Genomic DNA, 20,667 nt, shown 5'->3' on the forward strand with positions numbered 1-20,667 from the left:
CTGTGGCGCCTCGGCTGTTTTGCCTTACTAGGTGGCCACGTGGTCTTCTGTCCACACCTTTTTAAGGTTCTAGGCATTGGTTTCCTTTGCCTCTCAGGATGCTTCCTTTTTGGCGACGGATTCTCCTCTCAGCACAGGAGCGTCCCCACCCTTGGTTGAACTGCTTTGGGACATCCCCAAGGTCAACCCTGTGGACCCCCTATGGACCCTGAAGTAGAAAACAAGAGATATGGTAAGAACTTACCTTTGTTATCTCTGTTTCTACGAAGTCCATAGGGTCCACAGGGCGCCCGCCCTGACGCACCTGGCTTCATATGGGCTGTGTGGCTGGTCACCGGTTTTCCGTCTCCCATTTCGGTGAGTATGGTTATTGAGTGTTCCAGTTTTCTCTCTCTTTTTCTCTCCTCCTCCGGCCTTTGGCTACTTACAAACTGAGGTGCCTCTGGCTTGGGGGTGGGGTTATAGGGAGAGTGGACCCAGTGCATCCTGGGAGCTAAAAGCTTTAACTGCGTGGTGCCCGGATTTGGTTCCCAACCTATACCCCAAGGTCAACCCTGTGGACCCTATGGACTTCGTAGAAACAGAGATAACAAAGGTAAGTTCTTACCATATCTCTTGTTTTTGCTATAAGTTCTCACGTCCGTACTTTTCGCGCAAAATGCGTATCACGCTATCCAATTGCCGTACTTTTCACACCTGCGAAATCTCCATAGACAAAAACCGTGTAAATTTATTCACCATCTCAGAGCAGGTGAAAATTTTTTAGCAAAATCCCTATTTTTTTGGCTAAAAATGTAGCTTAATTTGCCCGATAATAATGTGAATTTTGGGGTGAAAAAAAGTGATGGAAAATGGGTTTAAAGTAGTGAGTCTGGCATTTTGGGGGCTGTATGGATGGGAAATGTGTTTTAAACATTGCAGGTGGCTGCAGCAGGTGTATTAACATTTTTTAAAAGTGTACTTTTATGACGCAAAAATATACTTGCACCCATTTTAATATACATAAAAATATATATAATATGTAAAAAAAAAAAAAAAAACGTTCTATCATTTTGCCATTGTTACAGAAAAATGCATATAATAGCGATTTGTCACAATTTAAGTTGACAATTTCCTTTGCTTATAGTCATGGTCACTAATACACTATTACCTTATCTTAGTTTGACTTATTTGGGGGTACAGGCAGATTTCCCCAATGTCACCTGCACTTTTCGCATGTAACACACTGAGATTTTTTCGGGTTTCTTTGGAATAGGATTGTGTGAAATACCGGCACACTTGATAGCGGCGAAAAGTGGCACATTCAGGCAAAGGGTGCGAGAAGATCGCACGTGCGAAAACTTACCGTTTTTGGGTCTAATTGGATATGGCCCTAAATGTAGCATACAAATGAACAGTATCTCTCTTTACCTGTAGAAATATGCCTCTCTTCTCTTGTCCTTCTCTGCAGCACTTGGTGCACAGTGCTGTAAGTTGCTGGTTACTCTCTATTTACAGGGTTTAAACTCTCTAAATAAGCTATTGATTTGCAATAAATAGTTGGATGTATGTGCTGCCAGACTAACAGCGCACAATCTTTTGTAGGTGGGTTATCTCCAAGGCTAAGAAAGATGACACCGATGATGAGATTGCCAAATATGATGGTAGGAACTGATTCACGGTCTCACATTATCTGCACTTTCTGTGCTGAAATCAGTGACCACTTTCTATGTACCGATCACGTCCTCTCTAAAGCATATGGATTTAACACACAAATCTAAAACCCCTTCAATACCTATGCAAGTGAAGGGTTAACGTTAGCAACCTCACAGTATCCCCAGTAACTTGGTACGCAATCTGTGAGTAATGGATTTTAACAAAGAATTAAATGGGAAACCGATGAATGGCATTCTCTAATATCTCAACTTGATCCCATTCTGGGCCTCATTTATCAACGCGTTTCATCCTCCACAACTAGTGATAAAGCTTGTTGCGTTTGATAAATGGTGCTCCAGCCAATCGGCTCCCAACTGTCATTTTTCAAACTGGTGACAGTAGGGAGCTGATTGGCTGGAACACCATTATCATACACAACGAGTTCTATCACTTGTGAATTATATAACTTGTCTATTAATGAGGCCCTCTGTGTGCAAAATCTCTTTTGAAGCTTCCGATTCAGCGCTCCTTCATATGTCCTGTGCGCTTTGGTGTATTATGTTCTCAACAGATCACAGGGCTCCTTTATTCACTTTAGGTGATGGGATCAGTGATCACTACAATAAAAGACAAATCCCTATACACCGCATATAAGAACTGTAGATTGAATTGGTGTCGTTTGAGAACAAACACCTAACCCACATCATTTAGTCTAGCAGTCACGATTACAGACCTTTCATACAAACTGAAAATGGTATATACTGATCCCCATTGACACACAGCACTTACATTCATGTGACAGTAGTTTCAGCATTTACCTTCTACTGGATGTAAGTGTGTATGGCCAGCCTCTTCCTTAAGCAGCAAAACATGTTTCTTGCTTGTTTGGAACTGAGTTCTAATCCTTAGTCAGATCTCGGGACACCAGTAAGTGTCGGTAAATTAAATTTGTGCCAAGATACCATGAAAATTGTTAGATTAAACTACCTGCTGTATATTATTGTTCAATCAGCCATGTGCCCGAGTAGTGGACTAGTTCACAGATAGTGCTCTGATAAAGTACCCCGAGGGGCTGTTTTGAATGTGTCTTGGTGTCGTTTTATTCTGTCTTTACATATTGTGGAATAAACTGTTAAACCTCCATTTTTAAATTGTATGAAACAAATAGTACTCTTCAGGTGGAAAGCATGACTAGGTCCTAAAGGTATCGTGTTACTTTTGTGGACAATGCAAAAGGCCAAAGTCATTCTTGGTCTCTGGTGTTTTTCTCCAGGCAAATGGGAAGTGGCCGAGATGAAAGAGACCAAACTCCCTGGGGACACAGGACTTGTGCTGATGTCACGCGCCAAGCACCATGCCATTGGCTGCAAGCTTAAGAGGCCATTCGTCTTCGATAAGAAACCTTTAATTGTGCAGTAAGTAAAAGTGAGCTCTTGTTGTCCCTTGTGAGGGATGATTGTATTAAGGACTATATCAAAGTTAAATGAGCTCTGTGGTTCCACCTTCTGCATTGATATCAGTGCAGCTCTTTTATATAGATTAGATTTCCATGTTGGTGTTTATGTGAACATCAGTGTCTTCAAATATATTTAATTCTCCACTTTCTACTTCAGGGTCCATAGGGGGTCCACAGGGTTGACCTTGGGGTATAGGTTGGGAACCAAATCCGGGCACCACGCAGTTAAAGCTTTTAGCTCCCAGGATGCACTTGGGTCCACTCTCCCTATAACCCCACCCCCAAGCCAGAGGCACCTCAGTTTAAGTTGGTGCCCGGCCGGAATCGGGTCACCGTTTAGTGCAGTGGGGAGCTGATTAGCAGCCCCTAAGCTTTATTTTTTCTAAAGGACAGAGTTTTTTATTTTTCCTTTGGATTCTTCAGAGCGGCAGCGTCAGACTGTCCATAGGACGTCTAAGCTGCCGCTCCGTCACCCCGCTGGCGCTGAGACGCCAGTACAGATCTGGGGATCTCAGTGGGACCCCAGAGTCTGTACTAGCCGGACTCTGCGGGCGCCCAGGACTGCTGCCGGATCCACGGGGAGCAGGTAAGGCGCGGGTCACCGCTTGCGGTAATCCGCGCATTTGAAATGCAGTCCTGTGCCTCCGGTCTCTGGGGACAGACCGGAGGCGCCGGCAGTGGCGGCGGGCCCCCCATACCCCGTGTGTCCACTAGACCACCAGGGACTTAGTGTTCGGTGCAGGGAGCCGGCGTCCCGGGGGTTAATAGCCGGCCAGGGGAGACAGCCTTCCCTGTTACAGCGGCTCCTCCCCTCAGCTCAGCGCGCCTTTCAGTATCTATAGTCTGGCGTCGCTGAGCTGCTTCCTCCGCGGGCCACGCTTCTTCTGAGGTCTCCAGCGGCCATTTTCTCTGTGGTGCAGCAGAGATCTCTGGAGATGGCAGTTGGTCCAGTCCCCCTGCGTACCTCACCATCAGGTCAGTGTACACAGCGCTGTAGCCTTCCCAGACACTGAATCTGGGTAAGTTGCATGCAGTGTAATAGTGCAGTATATTATATGACATGTTTATGTATATATGTATATATCTGCATTGTATGTGACTTATGCTAGTGCTGACTGTACTTTATTCTCTCACCTGTCAGTGTATATCTATCCCTTTCCTTATCTGCCCTAATACAGCTGTACTTGGGGTGGTTCTGAGACCTCACATTTATATACTTGTTAATATTTGTGAGGTTTGTCACATACTGTTGCGTGCTGCACGTTGCCATATTTTGAGTGGAACTGTGTGTTGCATACGCTGAAAATGGGTCCCTGCAGCTAATTTTTAGTTTCAGTCAGGACCAGTATAGCGCTGCTTGATCACAAGGCTTGGTCAGATATGTCTGACCAGGAGATAGAGCGTTATACTGCACCCATTTTTACTATCCTGCAAGCCATGTGCTGCAGGTGTTAGTGCGGAGGATTTAACTCTTAAAGGGTTCTGTATGTGGCGTCATCGGGTGCCGGCCCCTTTCACGACCCCCTTGGGCGGTTTGTTTTCTCGGGATCCTCTTAATTGCGGATCGCCGGGCGGGCCCCATTGTTGTACCTCACTTGGGGTTACTTCACCATACTGCCCTTTTTCATCTCAGGGTATCTCGCAGTTTCTTGCACTCTTCGCCTGTGACACAGACTACCGCTCCCTACAGGGGTTTTTCGAGTATATGAATTCCCCCTGGTGCCACAATAGTCTGTCATGCCCCTTGCAGGGATTACCACAACAGCCACCCTGGGTGGATGTCGTTTTTCTATGAAACGCAAATTGGCGTGGTTGACGCCCTGTGCTTACTTCCCACTTGGCTCTACCGTGAACTGGATACTGTTTTGGGCTCTTTCCCTCTTACACGGGGGGAAGCCTATCTCAAGTATTATTATCCCTGTTTTAGGGCTGGTAGCAGGTCTATTCTGCACCTGTATCATACACCCTCAGTATTACGTGCCTTTTGGGTCCCTGTTGCTGACTAGCGGGTGGATCGCATGGCGGGACTCTGGCTGTTGCCAGATATGAGGTATTACAACAGTGTTTGGTCTCCTGTCCCAAATTCCCTGAGGGTCATCATGAGCCCCTCCTGGGGTGGATGGGCGTGTTACTCGTCGGATTACAGACGTTACTACGCATCCCATTCCTGCGTGGTCGGATTCTTCTGATCCGTAGGTGGTAACTCTGCCTGAAATCAGTATACTCGCTTTCAGGGGTTGTTACCCATCCTACCATGGCGATAGCATGGTTGGTTAATACTATTGCATACTGAGCTGATGCATTTGTAATGTTTTTTCCCCTCCAACACGTCTGGGGTTCAAATGTATTTGGTTGCTCACGTAATATATGCAGTTGTCATAGGTGGACATGCCTATATTGGATACCAGCTCCTAATTTTCAGAGTTCCGGCTGCGACGGTATCCTCCGTAATACCCTATGGCTGCGCTCTGGGAATGCAGAGGTGCAGATACCATCTATAGGGTATATCTTGTTGGGTCCTGACCTTGACAGTGGCAGTACAAATTTCCCGCCGTCAGCTATGCTCACTACGGGGCCTCAGACTATTAAGTCTTTTTGTCCTCTGGGTCAGCCTAAAGGTCTGTTTCTTCATAGACTGTCGGCCTTTACAAGGGCCGACATATCCAGTTCCGAGCAGACCTGGACTGCCAGCCGATCCTGCTTCTGAACCTACGGATATATTGTCAGCCTGACGAGACAGGCCTACCACTGGGAGATGGCGATTTCTCAGTTTGCCCGGTACTAGTGTCTAGTTGCCGCGGCTACGTGGGTAGGAGGGTACGCACTCTCTTTGCTCAGGCGGCCTATTTCCATGTGATGGTACGCAGGCCCTTATTCGGAACAGGGCCTTACAAATCCAGAAAGCTATACAGTTGTTGCGGTAAGCGGAGCTAATTGGGCCATCCCCACTTTCTCAGCGAGGGACTGGTTGTTCTGCTTTCTTTCTGGTGCGGTGGCTGAATGGTCCTCTTTGGCCTATTCTCTGTCTCAATTCCCCGAACCAGTTCCTAAAGCTACCTGGGCTCAGGAAGCAATCCCTATGCTCCATCATACTATGTTTGGAACCTGGGGACTTTATGGTATCACTGGATATACAGGACGCGTGCCTACGGGTACTTACAGAGACCTTACCTCAGCATGGACTGAGGTTTGCTGTATCACAGCACTTACGATTTTTCGGGCTCTGCCTGTTGGGACTGCTCTCAGCCCCACAGGGGTTTACCAGCGTTTTGGATTTTCTGACAGTTCTTCTGTTCAGTATATCCCAATGCTCCTGTACCTGGATGGCCTCCTGCTCTTAGCAGGATCACCGGGGTACTTTACAGCCGGGTCTGACTGACTGACAGGGGGGTTGACTGCAGACGTTTAATCAATGGGGAAAAAGTCCTCCCTGCATCCCTCTCTGGGTATTCTTCACCTAGGAGCCCTGCTGGATTCTCAGAATCTGAGAATTCTTCTGGCATAAGACGGCATCTCCACTCTTCCATTAGGAGTACATGGATGTCTGCGCAGTCGACATATGTCTTTACACTCTGGGATGCATGGTCCACTATTCAGTGTCTGCCTTTGGAAGGGTGGAATGGGCTTAGTTCCATTCCAGGCCTTTCCATAATTGGCTTATCTCCAGATGGAACAAGTTATTTCTGTCTGATCACTGTTCAAACGATGATGCTCTCCCCGGAGGCAAGTCGGTCCCTTTACGGGTGACTATGGCCATCTCGTCCAGGGTATTCTTTGCTAAGGACAGTGTCTGGTTCGCATCCATTTCAGTGCAGTTGGATGTCTGTCGATTCCACCCTGTCAATTAACTGGTTGGAACTTTAGCCTGTCTTGGGCCTTCACTCTGGCATAACCCTTGTTTCCCGGTGAACCTGAAAAGTTCAGTCCGACAGGGTCAGAACAGTGCCACCCAACGAACAGTATTGCTAAAAAGGAAGCCAATGTCAGGTATGTCATACATTCGGACATTGTCTGAGGGTCTCCTCCCGACCATCTCGACAGTGTTCATTTCAGGTGCTCTCCATTGGTAAGCGGGAGTCCTCAGCCGTCACGACGTGCATCCAGGGGACTAGTCTCTTCCCCAAGAGAGGTTTCATCTCCTGGTGAGCAGGGGGGGGGGTCCTCCTGAGGTGACCCTCATGGCCTTCTGACTCTATCACACTATGGTGTTACAGTCCAACTCTGGGGATTCTGAAGCAACCTTCAGTGACTCTTTGTCGGTGAAGTAGTTCTTCCAATTTGCGTTCCTGTGTTCTCCGGTCTCCATTCTTCCTCGAGGGAAGTGTTTCAATCGAGACGGAGATGCTTTCCTGCTGGTGGCTCCTGATTGCCCCAGATGTCAGGGGTACTTGGTTTTTCGGAGTCTCTCCATCGATACTCCATTCCTGATGCTTCACTGCCCAGACCTGTTGTCTCAGGGTCCTGGGGTTTGTCTTGGACCTGGGTCGTTTGTCTTTGACTGCGTCCCTACAGTGGTCTTACGGCTTCCCTGGCTTTGTCATCGTTGGAATGATTAGAGCACATGGATCAGTTTTTGCTGGGACCTACCACAAACTGTGGCAGCCATAATTCTTATGGTATTATACCTGTCGATATGATCCTCTGGTGTCCAGGATTTCCAGATATTCTGGCATTCCTTCTGGCTGGCTTGGGTTTCACCCTCGGCCTGGCCTTCCTGACAGTGCGGATCTCTACACTGTCAGTATGATTAAGATATGGAATTGCTCCGCTCTGGTATCCAGTTCATCCTTTGGAGTGTTTTCTGGATTATGCCTCCATTTGTCCTCCCTAGGGACTCCTTGGGAGTTAGTAGTGGTTCTTCGTTGACTCCGGGGAAAGTTAATGGAACCGCTGGTTGTGATTGCCATTACATGGTCTATTGCTTTGGCTTTCTCTCTTTCTCTCAGGGAGTTTATATCACCCAGGTGAGTGTCGGAATTGGGAGCGTTCTCATGTGGCTCCCTCTTCTGGAGGGCATCTTGTCAGGGTGTGAGTTGCTCTCACCCTGTGTTTCTTCTTAGTGATTTTTAGGTTCCATATTATTCTGGAACTTATGGTGAGGCCATTCAGTCCCCGGTCTTATCGGCTGGTGTGGCCTCATTGACTGTGGTCCGGCCTCTGTGGATTTATGTGATCCGTTCAAGTTCCTGACGGAAATCGGACTCCTTATTGGTGGTCTGAGATTTCTGGTTTTAACAGGAAAGGATGGCCGGCCTATGGCCAAATGTTGGCTGGACGGCCTCGTATGTCTTCTTCAGGGGCCTACCCATGGGTAGGCCTTTCTGTTGTTGATGCTTGTTTTTTCTCGGCCCATGTAACCCTCGTGGGTGGCTCGCTGTGGCGCCTTGGCTGTTTTGCCTTGCTAGATGGCCACGTGGTCTTCTGCCCACACCTTTTTAAGGTTCTAGGCATTGGTTTCCTTTGCCTCTCCGGATGCTTCCTTTTTGGCGGCGGATTCTCCTCTCAGCACAGGAGCGTCCCCTCCCTTGGTTGAACTGCTTTGGGACATCCCCAAGGTCAACCCTGTGGACCCCCTATGGACCCTGAAGTAGAAAACAAGAGATATGGTAAGAACTTGCCTTTATCTCTGTTTCTACGAAGTCCATAGGGTCCACAGGGCGCCCGCCCTGACGCACCTGGCTTCAAATGGGCTGTGTGGCTGGTCACCGGTTTTCCGTCTCCCATTTCTGTGAGTATGGTTATCGAGTGTTCCAGTTTTCTCTCTCTTTTTTTCTCCTCCTCCGGCCTTTGGCTACTTACAAACTGAGGTGCCTCTGGCTTGGGGGTGGGGTTATAGGGAGAGTGGACCCAAGTGCATCCTGGGAGCTAAAAGCTTTAACTGCGTGGTGCCCGGATTTGGTTCCCAACCTATACCCCAAGGTCAACCCTGTGGACCCTATGGACTTCGTAGAAACAGAGATAACAAAGGTAAGTTCTTACCATATCTCTTGTTTTACAGTCTGCTTTGATAATTATAAAAATTATAAAGTAGGAATGTAATGTTTTGAGGCTAAGGCAAGTATTTTTTTCGTGGCTCAAAGTGGACATCACTGAATATTTCCTCGTATTAGAATGGGCCTTTCCAAAATATGTATGCGAGTTCTGGAAAATGACATTTACATAGCAGTTTTCAAAGCATGGCGCGGCGTTTACGGACAAGAGGGTTCACCTGCAGACTGGTGGCTGGTGGTTCTGGACAGCAGTGTGGGGAGAAGTGAGACTATGAGAAACATTTAGTATGATGGCTTAAACATTGGGAGTAACTGATTTCCATGCAGGGGTGGAATTGTCTCAATGCCCATGGTTGCCTGTGATACTGATACTTAATCAGCTGCTTGGTTTGGTACCAAATCCTTGTATTTTTTTTTTTTTTCAGGTATGAGGTAAATTTTCAGAGTGGAATTGAGTGCGGGGGAGCTTACGTGAAGCTGCTGTCCAAGACCTCCGAGCAGAACCTGGTAAGTAGGTTTTGTATACTTTTGTATTACTATAGCTTGGGCTTAAATATTACATTTATCACCAGTAAATGATTTGCTTATAAAGATGAAGATACAATGCTATGAGTCTTGCCTTGCTTACATAATGGTTTATTTGGTGATGGTGTGATGGGATGTACTTCTAGACTCCTGCTACATGTCCATTCAGTGATTCTCTCCAGTCTGTTAAGAGTTATGCTGGGTACACCCTAGACGATATGAGACATCGTGCAGTGTGTACCTGCTATGTCACTGACTATGCGTCGTCGGCATCGCCCATCTGACCTGCGTGCATATAGTCAGCGGGAGCCATGCTGCCGAATGCAGCATGGCCCGCACCGTCGCTCCCGGCATCGGCAGGTGTGTATGCACTTGCCGATGCCGGGTCCCATCGCTAATGAGGTCGGTACACACTAGACATCGTTTAGTAGTGTGTCCCAGCCTTTACATCTTTCTTTCCTTCCAGGATCAGTTCCATGATAAGACGCATTACACCATCATGTTTGGTCCTGATAAGTGCGGTGAAGATTACAAACTGCACTTTATCTTCCGTCACAAAAACCCCCAAACTGGAGAGTATGAGGAGAAACACGCGAAAAAGCCGGATGCCGATCTGAAATCGTATTTCACCGACAAGAAAACTCACCTCTACACACTAGGTCAGTGCTACGCCATGTGCTACAGCGATATATTCCATGGTGGCCGATGGTTTACACCTTTATCACCAAACCCATATTATGGTTTTGTGCTTTACTTTAGTCACTCTTACCCTACCCAAATTGTAAGGACTTGTTGGTAGCACTGTAAGGAATAGCGGTTTATTGGACATCCATTAGCTCCAGGAAAATGGACAAACCAAATCCACTCTCTTCATAAATCTCATGGTTAGTTATACATATTTGGTCAACCCCAGAAAACTCTGAAATGTTGGCAAAGTAATCTATATTTCATGTCTCGGGCAGTTGTAGGGAAAGGAAAGAGGTTATTTGTTTCATTTTGTTTTAATTATTATTTCTATACCAGGAAAATTGTTAGGAATCGTGGGGGAATTCAGTTGCTGACATCGACGCAATGTGCCATTGTGAAACAGCACATCGCGCCCGCTGTCATCGCAAGTTTTCCCTAACAACCCTCTAGAGCTGTGAGGGAAAACCTGTGATGTTGGCACTACTAGTAGTAAATGGCGCAGCAATGCCCTGCGGCACTCCCCATTAAATTCCTCCAAGAGGCTCAAACAGGTCCATTTAGAACATTCTTGTACTCCCTTCTCAGTGCCAGAAGCTACATGATTGCTGGTCTATTGCTGCACCTGCCGGCTCTTGCTGACAGTTGTAGTTGTCAGGAAGGGATTGGGGGCCACACAAAAAGCTTTGGAAGGTCACATCCATCTCATTGGATTGACCATTTGCCTATTATGTTTATCCGATCTGTGTTTCCAGGGAATGGGCCCTAGCACTTAAGAATGCGCATCCCCATTGCATGTAATTGGAAGTCTCCTCTGTTCAAATTCAATAGTGGAAGCAATCTGGTTTACTCACCAAATGTAGTTCATTTCTAGTATAATTGACAACAAGGCTGCTCTCTTGTCCTCCACCTGGTCCCCTTGGCTGTCGCACAAAGCCCCCCAACCTATGTCTGTGTGGGTTATAACTATAGTGCCCTCTCTAATTTATCCCTAGGTGCCGCTAGTCCTCTTGTGTGTGTTTGTGTGTATCTGTTAGAGTTTAGCCGTTTTATTGTTTTTTGATTCATTATTTGTAATTGTTTTCGGCTGATTAATGTTATGACCTCACTAACATGTGAGTAAGTCTTGCATGGATGTAAGATCAAGTTTTCCCTCCCATCTTTCCTTCCCCTTTTTGCCTTCTGTTCATCCATTCTCCCCCTCCCATTTTTGTTATTTTATTGAAGACCTTTTAAAAAAAATTTGATGCGTAAAAAAAAAAAAGCTATTTTAAAAAGTAAGACACGTTGAACAGTATTAATCAAAGAGGACGTAAATGATGATCTCCAGTTAAAGGATTGTAAGATTACTGTATTAAAACTGGGTTGCACATTCTTCTCCCCCACCCCCCATACTAGAACAACCAAATTCTGTGTGATTTCCATCACTGCACAATTTTTGCATATAACTGCAATACGTAGCTATGAAAACGTGTCTGTTCATGGTTTTTATTTTGGAGACTGGCAATAGAAATATTTCCCCATCCTTGGATTTCATTATGATTTATGCAGTGCTGGGTTGTTCCTCTGATCACACATCACCAGAGAATAACTTTATCAGGGCTCACATCAATCTGAAAGAGAGGACTATAAGCCCAAACCACAGCCCCCATCTTTACCTTACAAACGAGCATACTCCCGGAGTCTGTGGGTGTCAGGATGGAGAGGGACCTTGTTCTCTCTCCCCTATTTCTTGGCATGTGGAATTTCCCCTGAAGAGTGGGTTCAATAACCTCACATTCCTGGTGTGATTACACCATCAAGCCCTACCCATTTCCATGTCCAAGTGACAATAACTGTAAGGAGGACCTTTCCTCCCCCATTTAAACTGCAGTGCTTGGGAAAGTCCCACTTGTCCTTGGCAGTGGAGGTTTTATACATAATGAACTGGATTGAACTCATTAGATCTGCAGGTTAATCAGATGCTAGACTGTTAGAAATGAGGACTCTTGTATTCAACCAGTTACATGTAACATGTAAGACGTCAAATACAGTTTCTTACAAGTCTTTTTTGTGCTGGCTTATTAATGCCAGTCTTTCTCTGGAGTTGATTGCTTGATCCTGCACTGATTTAGGGGGCTATCAATGGGATCAATAAGCACTGTCCGCTGTGTAGTATAATTTGACCCTAAAGTGTCCTCCTCTTCAATACAGTCTTGAATCCAGACAACTCATTTGAAGTCCTGATTGACCAAACTGTGGTGAACAGCGGAAACCTGCTTGAAGATGTAAACCCCCCTGTCAACCCACCCAAAGAGATTGAGGACCCTGAGGACAGGAAGCCTGAAGACTGGGACGAGAGACCCAAAGTTGCAGATCCTGATGCTGTGAAGCCAGATGACTGGTAAGTGACTGCAGTTCATGAGTTGATGCATGCAATAAGGTACTAAGATATGTTTTATATAATGTAGGTATTGAAGTGAAAGTTCTGTCATTTTTACTGACTTCAGTGGTATTCATACACTTTTCTTCCTAGTCATTCTCAGCCGTTTTACACCCTTTGGCTAAAGCTGCCAGCTGTGTGTTCGATGCAGGTCAAACACCTTTTCGTCTGTAGCCTTTCTCCAGCTTAGCCAAGTGTTTCCAGACTTGCCATGATAGTCTTGTCGTGATTGTTAGTAACGAGGAAGGGAAGCACTATGCTTCAGTGTAAGATCTTGAAGTACAACGTCACATTGAAGATGGGAGATTTTGGTGTTGCACATCTGTATGACACAATCCATTTGTAGCTTTGTAAATAAGATCCCAAGGAAGAATGTCCAGCAGTTTGCTCAGAACACCTATATTTTGGAACCTTAACTTATTAGACATTTTCTATGTTAGTGTTTATGTTCAGTCCAGTTTCAAATATGTCAATTTGTTTATGCCAAAAAATTCACAACTTAAATTGTTTTGCCTTTTAATATGCACCTCCACGCAAACAAGCATTTACCTATTGAATAAACTGTACTTATTTAGTTATCTTAGAATCGTTATCTTTTAATGGAACAGAAAAGGAAGAATCGGAAGAGCGCATGCAACATAGCATTGTAAATCTGTCCCGAGGGGTGACATGATTGACACACATTGTAGTACATCACTATGGTTGTCTATGCTGGCTGGGGACCACTCCAAAATGAGCGTGTAATTCTCCAACAACTGCTGACTGTGCTGTGTCCCCTGTGTTTAGGGATGAGGACGCACTAGCAAAGATCCCAGATGAAAATGCAGTGAAACCCGCTGGCTGGCTGGATGATGAACCAGAGTACATTGCTGACCCTGATGCCGAGAAACCGGAAGACTGGTAGGTGCCTGGGTTTCTGTAATACCCTTTTTCCACCAAAAACCCAGCTCCAACACAGGACACTAAGCACAGAGTGAACACTGGTCGGAGCTGGATTTTACACTGGCGGCCGGACCTGGCCACCAAACCCCCGGGTCTTTCGTGACCAGGGTATTCCGCCGTTACAGTGGACACTTGAAGATGTCTTCTCCAAGCACGACAGAAGCTGCTAGTTTGAGGCATGACCCAGGTCATCGTGACCTAAGTTATACCGTTTACACTGACTGTTACCCAGGACTTTCCTGGGTTCAACCCTGGTTGCTACCAGGGTCTGATTCCCGGGTCACTAGACCAGGTTTATTTTTCAGAGACCCTTTTCCACTAAGTCGCGACCCGGCAGTGGTATGAAGATACTGGTGCATAATGGGTGTCTATAAGGTGTAATGTTTATGCTGCTTGTACGTGTTTGACTTTTGTTAGAGTCCTCCTTTAACCTCTTAACAGGGATGAAGATATGGATGGCGAGTGGGAGGCACCACAAGTGGCAAATCCCAAATGTGAGTCCGCAGCTGGCTGTGGAGCCTGGCAGCGCCCAACCATTGACAACCCTAACTATAAAGGAAAATGGAAGTCACCAATGATTGATAACCCCAGTTACCAGGTTTGAGCTTTCAAGGTTTAATCGTCACAGTGATGCTAATGCATTTTGCAACTTTTAACTTTTTTTAATTTTGAATGAATTTTAAACCTTTTTGATGATAAAATAAAAATGTTCACATTTGTCTGATTTTTTTTTTTGCCATTATTTCAAAGAGTACCAGGCGGTACCAGCTTCTGGCATCTGTCACTGTCCATGCTCATTCATCTGCTAGCTGATTAATGTAGGGCCTGCAGCTTAAGTGCCCATTAATGTCTAATCTCATTTCTCAGGACATTACGGGAAGCTGCAAAGTAACTTGAGCGGCACAAATGAATGTTATCAATTTTCTTTTGCAGGGTATCTGGAAACCAAGAAAGATCCCAAATCCAGATTTCTTTGAGGATCTGGAACCCTTCAGGATGACTCCATTCTATGCCATGGGTCTGGAGCTGTGGTCTATGACGCCTGACATCTTCTTTGACAACTTCATTGTGTGCTCCGACAGGGCTGTGGCTGATGACTGGGCAAATGCTGGCTGGGGGCTGAAGAAAGCAGCTGATGGAGCTGCAGAGGTAAGTCTGGACTACCCACAAGGGACTGATACTGTAAAGGTCCTGCTACATGATCAGAGCAACACTGTAGTAACCAACATTTGTTTTGATTTTATTTTTATTTTTTTTTGCTGTTTGACCGGCCAATAATAATTTCAGCTATTCCAAGAATTGTTTTTGGTTCTTTTGATCTTATTTATGTGAAACCTTGAATTGTGCTTATTAAAGAGCATTTGCTGTCATTTCCAAATATGAAAACTCTTCTGTGGCAGACTGAAACATCCTGCTCCAGATCCATGAGGGCCTATAGCAAAAGTTACGCTTTTGTATTAATTTTGTAAAAAAAAAACACAAAGGAAGCGCCCGCAGGGTTCGATCCACCTGGCCTCGATGATCTTGCAGGTGTGAGTCAGCCCTTTACGGCAGCCCAAATTCGCATAACAGTGCTCGCAGCTCCATAGAGCACAGAGCAAAATGATGCAAATTTGGGCTCAGAGAGGAACTCGAGATGCGGTGTAGTTGCCGGTGTTAAACCGCCGGCAATGGCACATTGCACCCTTAGCACACAATTGGATTGACCCATTTTACATAACGATTGAACTTGTTCATAAATCTGATGCTGTATGACTAAGGGCCTCATTCAGACCCGCTCGCAAGCGGGTCGACGGTGGGGCACTGCGCGTGCGCTCGCCCCGGAGCGAGTGAGAAATTCACTCGCTCCAGTGCTCGCTACAAACGGGGCGGCAGTCGATGTTGATCGACAGCTCGCCCTGTTTTGTAGGTGAGTTGGGGGGGGGTTGGCTGGCCAAACTGAGGCATTCCCGAAGGAACGCCTGCCGTTTGAGGGCGGCGCTACTGACATCACTCGTGATGCCAGTAGTGAGCTTCCGGCTCTGTTAGAGCGGGAAGCTCACTGGGGCTTGCGGCAGACGAGACCCTACCACAAGGGTCTCGTCGCAAGCCCGATGGTCGCGACCATCACCTGGCAGCTTGCAAAAACTGTGGGTGGTCACCCACAGCTTAGCGAGCGGCCAGGAGGCTGGGTTTATTAAAAAAAAAAAAAAAAAAGCGGCCATCCCGATGCAGAGCGAGTGCTCGCTTTTTGCGAGTGGATCTGAATCAGGGCCCAGTCTGCTCTCTTACATTCACTGCACACAATGCAAGAATCCTCTCCTAGAGAGAATGCACCTTAATCACTATAGCTGAAATCTAGTCCCGGTCCTAATGTACGTTGGTGCGTACAACAACATTGCTAATATTGCCCATCACATTAGGGGAGGCCCAAATTAATGGAACTGTTTTGGCAATCCATAGTGTTTGTAATGAGAATGGTGATAGAATAATGATCCCTTTTATTTCATTTTGCATCTGACCAAATCCTTTATTTCCAGCCTAGTGTGGTCGGTCAGATGATGGCTGCAGCGGAGGAAAGACCCTGGCTTTGGGTAGTCTACATTCTGACTGTGGCCTTGCCGGTATTCCTGATAATTCTATTCTGCTGCTCAGGCAAGGTAAGCCCAGGACCTTTTTAAAAGATCTCTTAAGTTTGAACACCTTGTTTTATGTTTGATCTGATGGAGATTTATAGTGTTAGCATTTTTTTCCCCTCATCCAAAGACACAAACTATTGTGTATAAGTTGACTTTGGGCATTGTAACTGTTACCTATGGCAGTGTAAATTAATTTTTCCTACAAGACTTTTGCTGCTCCAGTGGCTATCTTACAATGTGCACCTGTATGTATGTAACTTGAATGGTGCCACGACCGCTCCCTGGGTTTTTTTTTTTTTATTGATTGTTTTCAGGATCCAATATTGCCACCAGACTGCGCACTGGATAGATAGCTAAGGTAGTAGGCTCCTCTCTCCAAACCCCTCTCGCAGGGAAACAGTAACTGTACAGTAACGCCCTGCAAACACCAGAGTCCTGCAGTTGCCCAGTCCTGGGAAGATGAAGGGGCTGATGATTTGGGCCTTGAGGATTCCACGTACTTGGATGAGCACTCCTAGTAGGCAAAGGCTATTTAGGACCCTATTACTTTTCCTTTTTATGCTCTAGTTTTCTCTTTTTAAAGGTTAAGTTGATGTGCGAGGGCACCAAAGGGGGCGTGCTGTCGATGTTGATTGACAGCACGCCCCCTTTGGTGGGCGTGCCGGGGGCGTGCCTGCCAGACGGAGGCGTTCCCATGGGAATGCCTACCGTCTGAAGCCGGCCCCACTGACATCACTAGTGATGTCAGTGGGAGTGATTTTGGCTCTGATAGAGCCAAAATCACTCCAAGGCTTGTGGCTGGGAAATCCGACCGCAGAGTTTCCCTCGCAAGTCCGATGGTCGCAATGGTCAAGACCATCGCGACCATCTTTTTGGACGCTCATATATGCTGTGGGTGGTGACCCACAGCTATACGAGCGTCCAGGAGGATGATCCATTTTAATGGAGGAGGGCCCTGATTCAGAGCGAGCGCTCTGGTCAGAGCGTCCGGCTCTGAATCAGGCCCTTAGTCTAGATTTTCCACATTGTCAAGTACTTGAGAATTGAACATTATCCACAGAGGCAGGGGTGACCCGAGAAGCACAAGAAGGCCATGCCGTATTAACCATGGCCATTGTCTGATGGGGGAAGGAGAATTGACATCTATGGGGAAAAAAATAGTATTTTAGTACTCTTGATAGTTAAATTGAGTGTTGGATTTATTCAACATTGTCCAGAATGTTGATCTTTGCAGTAATTTGTTATTCAGGGACACGCAGCGGTGGGAGGTAATAAAATAAAAAAAACAAAAAAAAAAGATTGTCTGCGTTTGATTGTCCACCCTTTGTTGGTAATGTAATATTTGTTCAGGAGCTAGTTTAGGAGCGCTTGTATTGATTCGGTTACCAAAATCCTTTTCTCGCAGTAGCACTTACAATACGCTGTAGAAACACCAAAATGAATTCTGTTTGTGATTCAGAGAGATCTTTGAATACTGTGTGCCGGTTTCAGAGTTACTAAACACTGTGTGTGGCTGGATAAAATGTGTTAAGTGCCTGTGTGACCCCACCTTTGTTTTTTTGCTAGTTGCTTTTTAATTTATTTGTTCGGCTTTTCATATTATTATTATTATTATGCCAGTCAGTCAGTCGTGTAGTCTCCAATCGAAGTGCTTTAACCCATTATTTTACCTCAACCAATTCTAAAAGGGTTAAGGGGGAGATGTATCAAACCGTCGAGAGAGAAATGACCCATGTTAACCAATCATCTTCTAAGGGGTCACTTCAATTAGAAGCGAGGAGTGCGAGCTGTCATTACACTGCAGCTCCCCCCTCGTGGCTAATCTCCATCCGGTCTCGTTGATATTTGTAAGGTGCCCTATAGGGCTGCAAACAACATTCCGCAAGTCAGGAGGTTCTGTGAGTGCAGCATACAGCCGCACTTATTTATGGCCACGAGTAATTCGCACCTTATTGAAATGACCATTAACGGTGCTACATATATCATAGCTACAAACTGTTTAGTTTCTATGGGCAGCTTCTCCCACCTTATGGATGATGATATATTATGCTAGTTTATAAATCGCATCAATTTTCATAAAATCCATTTGGGCACTGATAGTATTTTTTTGGGGCTGTATATTCTAAGAGCATTAGTATGGCGTGCAAAGAGTGCGTGAATTATTCATGTATGAAACGCCTCACTCTTGCATCCTAAAAACGTGCATCACTTACATGTGTGCTATGCTGGGCACACACTGTGACTGTTAAGATTTGGCCAAATCGGAACAACATATTGTGCAGTGTGTACGCACTATATGCGCAGTCGCAAAAGACGTCAGCTTTGATGTGCTACACATCAAGCCTGATATTGCATGCATGAAGGAACAAGTGATTATTCCATCGTTCATTGCATCACTTAGATTTGGACCCGTCAAACTATATGACTGGCTGACATATTGTCCCGGGCCACATTGTCCAGTGTGTACCCGCCTTAAGAGTGTGAAGATTTGTAGCGTAACTGACGGCTGGTTGTATTGGTTCTTCCAGAAGCAGCCAGCAGACTCCAGCTACAAGAAGACTGATGCCCCACAGCCTGATGTGAAGGAGGAAGAAAAGGAGGCAGATAAGGAAGCCGAGGAGGAGGAAGAGGAGAATGCAGAGGATGAGCCTGCTGATGAGGAGGAGCCTGAAAAAGAGGGTGAGGACTAGCTAAGCAGCAAACTGAGTGACGCCCTAGTGATGCTGGTCACACATTATAGTGCATTTTAAGTCACCTCTGTTTACTTTTTTTTTTTTTTTTTTTTTAGGGATTATATGGGAAAAATCCATAGGATTTGTTTTGTAACTAGGTGTTAGCTGTAACACCTTCTCTCATATGTTGCTGTATCTGGTATTTTACTTTTAATTAGTACAGGTTGAGTCTCCCATATCCAAAATGCTTGGGACCAGGGGTATTTTGGATATCGGAATATTCCGTATTTTGGAATAATTGCATATCATAATGAAATATCTTAGGAATAGAGACCAAATATAAACACAGAATGCATTTATATACACCTTATACACACAGCCAGAAGGTAATTTTATACAATATTTTCAATAATTTTGTGGCTGAAACAAAGTTTGTGTAGATACATGAAATTCATTTATATGTCATATACACCTTATACACACAGCCTATAGGTCATTTTATACAATATTTTTAATAATTTTTGCCTTAAACAAAGTTTGTGTACATTGGACCATCAAAAATCAATGGTTTCACTATCTGTCATGCTAAAAATATTCCGTATTTCGGAATATTCCGTATTTCGGAATATTTGGATATGGGAGACTCAACCTGTACTGGCACAATGAGTCAGCCACTAGGGGGCACTGTTCTATTTCACCTTATGGGTGACCATTTATGCATATAGCAGGTAATGTTTACACAGACCTAGGTTCTCTGCAGAATATCTGGTGTCTTCAGAAACAGATCTGTGTTGGATCCTGATTGGATGAGTCATGTTGCCATCTAATCAGTTGTCGTCTCCTTTTACCAGGCCGTAGGTTACATGGAGCTCTCTGGCAGTGGTACTTCATAAAAGTAATCTAATGGGGATACTTGCATTTTGGAGTTTGGTGGTAAAGGTACTGTAATAGTAATGTAAAGGTGCTATTTTTGCAGCAGCCTGTGAACACGTCATAGTGCTGTCTGATACACACCTCGCCATGAGAGGTTCATCTATGTGTATTTAAAGCTCCTTTGCAGCATTTTGTATATTGCGCCAGGAGAGTTACAGGTGCCATAGGTGGATTGATACAGTCCGCTTGTATGATGAGACAGATGGAGCTATGACAGGTTTGTTTTATACTTGTATTTCAGTAACTCACTGCTTATCTATCTGTCTTGCAGCATTTGGAGATGGTAAAGACGATGATAAAGGAAATGCTGAGGATGGATGCCAGGAAGACGAGGAGGATGAGGAAGAAGAGGACGACGAGGAGGGAAATAAATCTCAGGTAAGCGGTGATGTATAAAATATGTATCACTCTGATGACCAGAGGGACAATTTAAGTCTTACCCAGAGCATGGTTTGGTAATTGAGATCTGCACACGGGGGGAACTATTGCAAAATGCAATAAGATGGCTGCAAATGGCACTGTTGTCCGGCCACTAGAATTATAGTGCAGCTTCTCAGACTGTGGGAAGTGGGCTGATGCGGAGGCTTGTAGTTTCACAACGCCTGGAGAGCTAGAAGTTGTTTAGTCCTGCCCTAGTGAGTGTGCCTTCTAAAGGCTTGATGCACAATTGCATGACATGTATTTATGGAAGTGTGGGTGTTAATGTTATGACCCTCTAGGTGGCACTGTTGTTGCCTTTTGAGTATAGACCTGTTTGCTGCAGTAGCTTCAAACAATATTGTATCTCCAT

General features: G+C 45.4%; 1 protein-coding gene across 2 annotated transcripts in view; it reads left to right on the forward strand.

Moving 5' to 3' along the window:
- CANX (calnexin) overlaps positions 1 to 20,667 on the forward strand; it is a 53,067-nt gene that overhangs the window by 28,656 nt on the left and 3,744 nt on the right. For both annotated transcript variants that reach the window (XM_088454749.1, XM_088454750.1), the window contains exons 4-14: positions 1,585 to 1,643; positions 2,909 to 3,050; positions 9,507 to 9,588; positions 10,073 to 10,265; positions 12,484 to 12,673; positions 13,499 to 13,612; positions 14,096 to 14,252; positions 14,588 to 14,803; positions 16,174 to 16,293; positions 18,801 to 18,951; positions 20,149 to 20,255. In XM_088454749.1, coding sequence (XP_088310875.1) covers positions 1,585 to 1,643; positions 2,909 to 3,050; positions 9,507 to 9,588; positions 10,073 to 10,265; positions 12,484 to 12,673; positions 13,499 to 13,612; positions 14,096 to 14,252; positions 14,588 to 14,803; positions 16,174 to 16,293; positions 18,801 to 18,951; positions 20,149 to 20,255 — 1,531 coding nt within the window. The remainder of the gene's footprint in view (positions 1 to 1,584; positions 1,644 to 2,908; positions 3,051 to 9,506; positions 9,589 to 10,072; positions 10,266 to 12,483; positions 12,674 to 13,498; positions 13,613 to 14,095; positions 14,253 to 14,587; positions 14,804 to 16,173; positions 16,294 to 18,800; positions 18,952 to 20,148; positions 20,256 to 20,667) is intronic.

Source organism: Taudactylus pleione, unplaced genomic scaffold (genome assembly GCF_031769625.1).
Source record: "Taudactylus pleione unplaced genomic scaffold, aTauple2 ptg000629l, whole genome shotgun sequence".
Taxonomy (NCBI): domain Eukaryota; kingdom Metazoa; phylum Chordata; class Amphibia; order Anura; family Myobatrachidae; genus Taudactylus; species Taudactylus pleione.